Source organism: Notothenia rossii, assembly GCF_949606895.1.
Source record: "Notothenia rossii genome assembly, contig: scaffold_583, whole genome shotgun sequence".
NCBI classification, from domain to species: domain Eukaryota; kingdom Metazoa; phylum Chordata; class Actinopteri; order Perciformes; family Nototheniidae; genus Notothenia; species Notothenia rossii.
Window position 1 is genome coordinate 7,501 of NW_027639585.1, and position 10,212 is coordinate 17,712.

The 10,212-nt window shown below is 39.7% G+C and overlaps 1 protein-coding gene across 1 annotated transcript in view; it reads left to right on the forward strand.

The window, feature by feature from the left end:
* The window catches only part of LOC307027644 (thrombospondin-4-B-like), a gene marked incomplete at its 5' end in the record, with an annotated part of 15,684 nt that extends 6,344 nt beyond the window's left edge, over positions 1-9,340 (forward strand). Inside the window, 6 exons of the mRNA XM_079695923.1 lie at positions 511-615; positions 742-849; positions 3,782-3,941; positions 6,560-6,678; positions 7,715-7,767; positions 8,811-9,340. Coding sequence (XP_079552049.1) covers positions 511-615; positions 742-849; positions 3,782-3,941; positions 6,560-6,678; positions 7,715-7,767; positions 8,811-9,024 — 759 coding nt within the window. The remainder of the gene's footprint in view (positions 1-510; positions 616-741; positions 850-3,781; positions 3,942-6,559; positions 6,679-7,714; positions 7,768-8,810) is intronic.
* Positions 9,341-10,212: the final 872 nt, after the last annotated feature.

Below are 10,212 nucleotides of genomic sequence, written 5' to 3' on the forward strand. Positions count from 1 at the left end.
ACAGGTATTTGAGTTCAAAATGTAAGAAGTAGAAAGTACAGGTATTTGGGTTCAAAATGTAAGAAGTAGAAAGTACAGGTATTTGGGTTCAACATGTAAGAAGTAGAAAGTTCAGGTATTTGAGTTCAACATGTAAGAAGTAGAAAGTACAGGTATTTGTGTTCAACATGTAAGAAGTAGAAAGTACAGGTATTTGTGTTCAACATGTAAGAAGTAGAAAGTACAGGTATTTGTGTTCAACATGTAAGAAGTAGAAAGTACAGGTATTTGAGTTCAACATGTAAGAAGTAGAAAGTACAGGTATTTGTGTTCAACATGTAAGAAGTAGAAAGTACAGGTATTTGTGTTCAAAATGTAAGAAGTCAAAGTAAAAATTCGTCAGAAAAATGTCTATCTATCTAGCATCTTAATATCTCTCCTTGTTGATGTTGCAAATGGAGCTGCTGGGATGCATGAAACATGACTCTGTATTTCACTGTGATGAAAGAGTTTCTATGTTCCTTTGCTCAGTGTGGAATTGGCTGGGCTGGTAATGGATACCTGTGTGGGAAGGACACAGATATCGACGGATACCCGGATGACAAACTCAAATGTAAAGACTCCAGCTGCAAAAAGGCAAGTGCAAACTACACGAAGGTTATATAAAAAGTTATATCTATTGTCTTATGTGTAATGCATAAATACTTTTCTGCAGTTGTTATCTCTTGTTTTAACTTATTTTCCCATCACATCCCTTCACAGGATAACTGCGTGTTCATCCCTAACTCGGGTCAGGAGGACGCCGACAGGGACGGACATGGAGACACCTGTGATGACGACGCAGACGGTGACGGTATACCCAACGAACAGGTACGTTTTAAAGATCACCTATCATGCAAAACCCACTTCTTCACGTCTCTTCCACATCAACATGTGTCCCCTCTTCTTCATGTCTCTTCTACATCAACATGTGTCCCCTCTTCTTCATGTCTCTTTTACATCAACATGTGTCCCCTCTTCTTCATGTCTCTTCTACATCAACATGTGTCCCCTCTTCTTCATGTCTCTTTTACATCAACATGTGTCCCCTCTTTTCCATGTCTCTTCTACATCAACATGTGTCCCCTCTTCTTCATGTCTCTTCTACATCAACATGTGTCCCCTCTTCTTCATGTCTCTTCTACATCAACATGTGTCCCCTCTTCTTCATGTCTCTTTTACATCAACATGTGTCCCCTCTTCTTCATGTCTCTTCTACATCAACATGTGTCCCCTCTTCTTCATGTCTCTTTTACATCAACATGTGTCCCCTCTTTTCCATGTCTCTTCTACATCAACATGTGTCCCCTCTTCTTCATGTCTCTTCTACATCAACATGTGTCCCCTCTTCTTCATGTCTCTTCTACATCAACATGTGTCCCCTCTTCTTCATGTCTCTTCTACATCAACATGTGTCCCCTCTTCTTCATGTCTCTTCTACATCAACATGTGTCCCCTCTTCTTCATGTCTCTTCTACATCAACATGTGTCCCCTCTTCTTCATGTCTCTTCTACATCAACATGTGTCCCCTCTTCTGCATGTCTCTTTTACATCAACATGTGTCCCCTCTTCTTCATGTCTCTTTTACATCAACATGTGTCCCCTCTTCTCCATGTCTCTTCTACATCAACATGTGTCCCCTCTTCTGCATGTCTCTTTTACATCAACATGTGTCCCCTCTTCTTCATGTCTCTTTTACATCAACATGTGTCCCCTCTTCTGCATGTCTCTTTTACATCAACATGTGTCCCCTCTTCTTCATGTCTCTTCTACATCAACATGTGTCCCCTCTTCTTCATGTCTCTTCTACATCAACATGTGTCCCCTCTTTTCCATGTCTCTTCTACATCAACATGTGTCCCCTCTTCTTCATGTCTCTTCTACATCAACATGTGTCCCCTCTTCTTCATGTCTCTTCTACATCAACATGTGTCCCCTCTTCTTCATGTCTCTTCTACATCAACATGTGTCCCCTCTGTGGAAAGAGACTCTGAAAGTTTCAGGAACAAAGATTCTGTCTCTTTTTGATCCATTTCTATAAAAACCTGTCTGAAAATGAGCTGATCAGATTTTGGCCACTTTATGATGTCATAACGATGTTTTGTCTTGTGTAGCCATTAGCCAATCAGCAACCTAGGTTCCCACCCCCCCCCCTTATCACCTGAATCTCCTCCTAGAGCACCATTGAGTTTTTTGTAACCAAATCTCTCTCAGAGGGGCGTGGGGAGGGGCTCCTTATTAACAGACAGAGAATCAGCAGTTTGGAAACAGGGCTGAAACAGAGGGGGTTATGGGTAATGCTGCAATGATCTGTTTGGTGTTTCAGCCAATCAGAGACAGGCTCTGTATATATCTGAGACCTGGGATATATTGATGAAAAAAAGTATAATCGGGGATCTTTAAAGCCCCTGTCACACTGTCCCGAAATTGACACCCGATGGACACACGAATATGGAATTGTGAATTTCGCACGAAGATGGCCCCGAACCACACACGAAGGCAACATTTACATTACATTTAAGACATACAACTGCAACGAAAGTAACAAAAACAATTATGTTAAAGTACTTTGATACTGTACTGATATTTTCAGACTTTGTTCTTTACTTTATCCGTCTTTATATGTAGAAGATATTAAGTTTTCTCCGTAATGTTGTTTCCATAGCAACAACAACCTCCTGTCAACTCGCCTTCAAAATAATATATTATATCCTTTTCAGTTTCACAGAACACAAATTGGGTTATTTACATAATATGTTTACATGATTTTGTTGTGCAATAAAACAACCCGATGGACGCACGATAAAGGAACATTTCAAATTCGGGTCTGATCGTAACAACATCGGGACATTCGTGAGGGCATCTTAAGCCATCGTATGACCGCCGGTGGAGTTTCTCAGGCTCCGGCAGCAACTTCGTGAGCGGTGGCAAAATCTTTGGCATGCCCAAAAATTGCTGAAGGACCGCGAAGGTTCATTTTCGTGTTGAATTCGTGTGTCAATTTTGCCCTTCGTAAGGCCATCGTGTTATCATCGGTGCCATGGGGCATTCGCCCTCACTCTGATCGGGGCGAATGCCCGATGGCACCGATGATAACACGATGCCCTCACGATTTGACAAGATGCCCTCAAGAGTGCCTTACGAAGTTGCCGCTCACGAAGTTGCTGACGGAGCCTGAGAAACTCCACCGGCGGTCATACCATGGCTTAAGATGCCCTCACGAATGGCCCGATGTTGTTACGATCAGAGCCGAATTTCCTTAATCGTGTTTCTATCGGGTTTCAATTTCGGGACAGTGTGACAGGGGCTTTACATTCAAGCACACAACAACTTTTTCTAGGTTAATTGTTGAGTTTAAAGGTCAGGAAATAATGAAATATACACATAACAGTTTCCCTAAAGGTGTTATGTGCACGTCTTTTGCTTTAAAATGTCATAAAATAACTTGAGCTCTTTGTTGTTTATCCGAAAAGTCTCAAAGAAATGTCAAACCTGACAGCTACAGGTTGAGTCACACTTCCTTTAGGCCTCGTCTGCCAGGAGCTGTCAGTCTTAAATTGACTTTTAATCCAGTTTGAGCCCCATCTCGCAGGTTCAAACCTCCTGTACGTTGAACAGTAACAGACTCCAAACTGGGAGAAGTGTAAAGCAATGACGACCAAACACTAAATTACTTCTATTCTAAAGCTTTGGATATCTTATCTGGTTTTCACATATCTATTTGAAGCAGTGAATGAGACCTTTGTGTCCTCTGTGCTTCAGGATAACTGTCCTCTGAAGCCCAACGTGGACCAGAGGAACAGCGATAAGGACAGCCATGGAGACGCCTGCGATAACTGCCGCATCGTGGAGAACCCGGACCAGAGGGACACGGACAGTGACGGCCGGGGGGACGCCTGCGACGACGACATGGACGGAGACGGTACGGAGAGTTACTGAGTCTGACTAAAGATTATGTAATCAGCAGTGAATGCACCCTCTGTTATAACTCTCATGCACGAGTGTTGCATAGAGGGCAAAGTACACACATCTTTTACTCAAGTAGAAGTACAGATACTCGTGTTTACAAATACTCTGGTAAAAGTAGAAGTACTGACTAAACTTCTTTACTCAAGTCAAAGTAAAGAGGCTTTGAAATGTACTTCAGTAAAAAGTACCCATAACTAGCAGCTGTTTTAAAGAGTACCTGACCTCCCTTTATATTAATAGAACAATAATGTCATTGTTAGCTAATGAATGTTTCCATGGTGACCAACGGCAACATGACAACGTTTCCATTGGTCCCTCTTCTTTAGAGAAGACCAGGAAATGATGGATACACGGATCGTGTTCAAATCAATAGGCACGCAATGACTCTAAATAATAATGATCACGCCACCAAACAAACATTCAGACTAAAGGAACCAGCCTGTTTGGAAAATGAGAGAAGTAGAAAGTACAGGTATTTGTGTTCAACATGTAAGAAGTAGAAAGTACAGGTATTTGAGTTCAACATGTAAGAAGTAGAAAGTACAGGTATTTGTGTTCAACATGTAAGAAGTAGAAAGTACAGCTATTTGAGTTCAACATGTAAGAAGTAGAAAGTACAGGTATTTGAGTTCAACATGTAAGAAGTAGAAAGTACAGGTATTTGTGTTCAACATGTAAGAAGTAGAAAGTACAGGTATTTGAGTTCAAAATGTAAGAAGTCAAAGTAAAAAGTCGTCGGAAAAATAAGTAGTGGAGTAAAGTACTGATACCAGATAAATGTACTTAAGTACAGTAACAAAGTATTTGAACTCCACTACTTCCCACCTCTAAGTGTATATATCATGGTACAGAAACAGGGTGGGGAAAGTACTCTTGTAGTAAAAATATAAATATTTTTAAGTATTTTGCATTTAGGCCCCAAGTTAAGTCTTTAATTGCTTGTTTTGTCCAACCACAGTCCAAAAACCAAAGATATTTTAATTAAAAATCATATAAGGAGAATAAATGCAGCACACTATTACTGTTACAAAACTGGGACTGATAGCTTAGCTTAGCATAATATATGTAAAGGGAAAACTGCTTTGTATAGCAAGACTGTCCACTGGTGTTGTATAGTTAGAAATACAAGTTACTTTACTCTAAAATGCATTTAATTCATAATATTATATTCCCTTTTTCCTATATATCTGTTATTATATCCTACCTATTTGGGAAAGAAAGCAAAGTGATCCCCTACATCCACTCCCTGTTGGCCTCGTACACACGAATATCCACCAGAAATGTGATGAAATTAATATCCAGTGGATTTAAAAAACAAGCTGAGGCTTCTATTAAATATAAATATAAAGTCCAAGGCTACCTTTCGCTCTCTGAGGGTCTGCTGCTGCCCCCCTGCGGTGAATAAAAGCAGCATCTGAACACAGAGGACGTTTCACTGCATGGGAAATACAACAGTGCAACCAAGTGGTGGAAGTTCAGATTACACGCTTTTATCTGTCGAGGAGAATGAGTGTTAAAAATATCTATGTGCATTATTATTCAATTAAATACAATTCAGTGATTGAGACTTTGAAAATTAAAAAAAGTAGGAATGTATTTCTTATAATTTATTTATTTTTAAATGTATTAGAGCCTTTTCAATGTAATTGATCAAGAGTATATTAGAGATTATGTATTGACCTGCAACACTTCTAAATATGCCCCCTAAAAAATCTATTTAAGAAAAAAAACGTAAAGACAAGAAAATCTAGATTAATTTTAAAAGCTATAATAAAGATCCAAAAAAGTATTGAAATCTAGATTATTATTATTATTAGATATCATGAGAAGTACTATGTATTAATACAAATTAAAGGGGACCTATCATGCAAAATGCACCTTTGTAAGTCTTGTATACATGAATATGTGTCCCCGGTGTGTCAGGGAACTCACCAAGTGTCAGAAAACACAACCCTCTCTCTTTCCCTCCATACCCAAATCTCTTAAAAAGGGTCTGCAACAGATCTGATACAGACTGATCTAGATTTGAACACTTCTATGACGTCACAGAAGTGGCGCTACGGCTATTGGGCCAACTCCACCAATCAGGAGGAGACAGCCACGGACATTGTCGTTGGAAGGCGCTGGAGACGCTGTAGTACATATTTCAGGCCTGTAGATGGTGCTGTTCTCACAGAATCCGAGCATGAAAGGCAGTGTTCAATTGAGCGAAATGAGGAATGGCTGAAATGCATGATCTGTTTGGTATTTTGAAAAATTAAATGTATAAATATGCCTTATATAGGTATGGTCCTACACTATATTATTCACATATAGCATGATAGGTCCACTTTAAGTTTGTTGTGCATCACGTCAAGGTCTGACTGTAACTCATCTGATTTAAAAAAAGTCATTCTTGTATTTCTTTTCGCACCGTTTATAGAAACAAGTCATCATAAAAAGGCTCATACATCTTTCCTAAGAGTCTTAAATAAGTGACAATGATAACAGATAATACCCTCCATCTCTCCTCTGTTAAACCTGACCGTTCTCTAACTCTCTCTCTCTCTCATCTCGTTTCTCCGGCACCAGGCCTGAAGAACTTCCTGGATAACTGCCAGCGCGTCCAGAACCGAGACCAGCTGGACCGGGACGGAGACGGAGTGGGAGACGCCTGCGACAGCTGCCCCGACACGCCCAACCCAAACCAGGTCGGACTCATCATGTAACCGGTGTCGATTCGCGGTGTCTGCGTTGTGTTTATGTCGTTGAAGGATGAGACCGGAGTCAGCAAACAGTTGAGCCGCTCTCCGTTTATTCACTGACTGACAACAGATATACAACAAGTCAGTCGTTATTAAATTAGTTTTCCCCTCACACAGATTCTTCTCACGTAGAACATATTCACAAAAAGGGAAGAGGAAAACGTGAGGGACACAAAATGAAGAAAGGGAGTGCCCACAAAAATAATCTTCTGAGTACAGTGACTGAATTTTGGAGGTTTCACCCACTGATTTCAGACCTAGTCAGGTATTTAACGTTTAATAAATGAAGAACACAGAATTATTAAATACAGAACACAGAATTTGTGTGATTATACTATACAAATACATATTTAACACTAAACACCACTGCCTATTTACAACTGTTACATTCAGACAGAGATGGGCCGGTAAATCTTTAGAAATACAAATAAATAAACCAGTGCTGAAAAATATTTTGGCTTTTGTAAAAAATATCACATCTCATCTATCAGAACGAGGAAGTTAGTAGTTGCTTTTTAGATTCAGTATTTTTTACACAAAAAATTAGAGAACCTTACAAACTACCTCCTGGTTGTGATGGAAAATATTTCCCCAACACTGGTGACATTCCAGATGCTAAACTTTAAGAAGCTTCACAAATTGATATCAAAAGGTCTCAGCTAGTTTTAATTTAATGACATGTTTTAGACACAAGTAGGTACAAGTCTACAAATATTCGACCCTAATAGATTATGTTCACGTTACATTACATTACATGTCACTTACATACATTCAATACTGTGAACATTCCCCAAAAGTGTCTCTCCCAGGGACACCACGACATGCTGAATGCAGTGGGGACTGAACCAAAGATCAACGCATTACCCCGCTGAGCCACAGCCTCCCAGTTGCTGTAGACATACTTTTATAAAATGAATGGATTATCAGAGTTCTTCATGTGTGAGAAAAGTGCTTTTAGTAAAAATGTCTGCTCTTGTTTCAGTCTGACATTGACAACGACTTGGTGGGAGACTCCTGTGACACGAACCAGGACAGGTAATAACACTCTCTATTCCTGCAGATATATACGCTTATTTCCACCTTTACTGACAACATGTGATTGTGTTTCCTCACCTCAGAGATGGCAAAAGTACACACATCCTTTACTCAAGTAGAAGTACAGATACTTGTGTTTAAAAATACTCTGGTGAAAGTAGAAGTACTGACTAAACTTCTTTACTCAAGTCAAAGTAAAGAGGCTTTGAAATGTACTTCAGTAAAAAGTACCCATAACTAGCAGCTGTTTTAAAGAGTACCTGACCTCCCTTTAAATTAATAGAACAATAATGTCATTGTTAGCTAATGAATGTTTCCATGGTGACCAACGGCAACATGACAACGTTTCCATTGGTCCCTCTTCTTTAGAGAAGACCAGGAAATGATGGATACACGGATCGTGTTCAAATCAATAGGCACGCAATGACTCTAAATAATAATGATCACGCCACCAAACACACATTCAGACTAAAGGAACCAGCCTGTTTGGAAAATGAGAGAAATAGAAAGTACAGGTATTTGTGTTCAACATGTAAGAAGTAGAAAGTACAGGTATTTGAGTTCAACATGTGAGAAGTAGAAAGTACAGGTATTTGAGTTCAACATGTAAGAAGTAGAAAGTACAGGTATTTGAGTTCAACATGTAAGAAGTAGAAAGTACAGGTATTTGAGTTCAACATGTAAGAAGTAGAAAGTACAGGTATTTGAGTTCAACATGTGAGAAGTAGAAAGTACAGGTATTTGAGTTCAACATGTAAGAAGTAGAACGTACAGGTATTTGTGTTCAACATGAAAGAAGTAGAAAGTACAGGTATTTGAGTTCAACATGTAAGAAGTAGAAAGTACAGGTATTTGTGTTCAACATGTAAGAAGTAGAAAGTACAGGTATTTGAGATCAACATGTAAGAAGTAGAAAGTACAGGTACAAAGTATTTGTACTCCACTACTTCCCACCTATTCCTGCAGATATATAAACTTATTTCCACTAGTTTCTCTCCTACATTCTTTAATGTCGTCATGTGATCATTTCTCTTCCCTCACAGTGATGGCGACGGTCACCAGGACACGAAGGATAACTGCCCCTTCGTGATAAACAGCTCTCAGCTCGACACGGATAAAGACGGGCTCGGAGACGAGTGTGATGATGACGATGATAACGACGGGATCCCAGACAACATCCCCCCGGGACCCGATAACTGCCGGCTGGTGCCCAACCCCGACCAGATCGACGAAAACGGTGAGTCTCAAACACACTGAAATGTGCTCTTAAAGGTGGGGTAGGTAATTCACTTCAGAAACACTTTTTGTTATATTCCATGGAATGCTCTTAACATCCCGATAGCAATGAATATCTGAAGTGCTTTGACAATAAATACATTAAAAAAAATATCATCTGTGGAAGCCGTGGCGCTGTAAAAAGCACGACCAATCATCTGAGCCGGCCCGGCTAAAGTAACTGGATGGCCTACCTGCCTGTCAGCCTTCCATCTGTGCTCAAACTTATCTCGTGCCCTCATTGGTCATGTGCGCGTTCGTGTGTGTTGGAGGAGGGGCTCTGTAAGGAAGTCTGAAGGAAGGGGCAGATTCTTTCCGGCTACGTATTTTCAAATTCTAGCGCACTCGAGCTGGTTTCTCCATTCTTACCTACCCCACCTTTAATGTCTTTCATTTTTGTAAAGCACTTTGAATTGCCTTGCCTTGAAACCCCCCCCCCCCCCAAGGAAAACAATCTGGTGATCCATCTACTAAATCTGATATAAAAGTATATTTGTGTTTTTAATATCGGTAAAAAATGTGAAAAATTGATTTGACCAGGATCATCTTTCTTAATCCCTTTAGAAAATATGATTATATGTATTATATATTATTATAATAATGCCTACTAGTACAAAAAAAAAGTATATATGTCTATCTATAGTTTTGCCAGGAAAATATTTCATAATCCCTAAAACTATGGTTTGAAAAGTGACAGGTGGAAAAACTAAAGTGTTTGACGGGATCACTAAGCAACTATTTTCCACCCCTGGAAATACTTTTAAAAGAAGGTTTCGGCCTTTTGTATTTGGTCAAGATCAGCTTCTATTCTTAAAAACACGTTTGTGAGTCTTTGTTGAAGCTCATTCACAGCATTCTGCAGCGCACCATAACCCCGGTATGCAGGAACACAAGTATTTTCTTTTTTCATGTAATAATCCAAAACATCAGACGAATCAAACACCAAAGGCGTGCTTCAGAAACTCCAGGGTGTATTTTTCATAAGCAGCATTTCTATTCTGAAAGCACACTCACACAGCAGGGTGCCAACGAGAGGCAGCTTCAATAAAACCTCTCATATAAACAAATGCAACACGAGCTTTGTAGTTTTTACCAAAGAGAGAACCTTTGGCAGCGTAGCTTGGATGCGTTTGCCCTTTTTGACATTTGCATCGGAGCCAGTCTGAATCC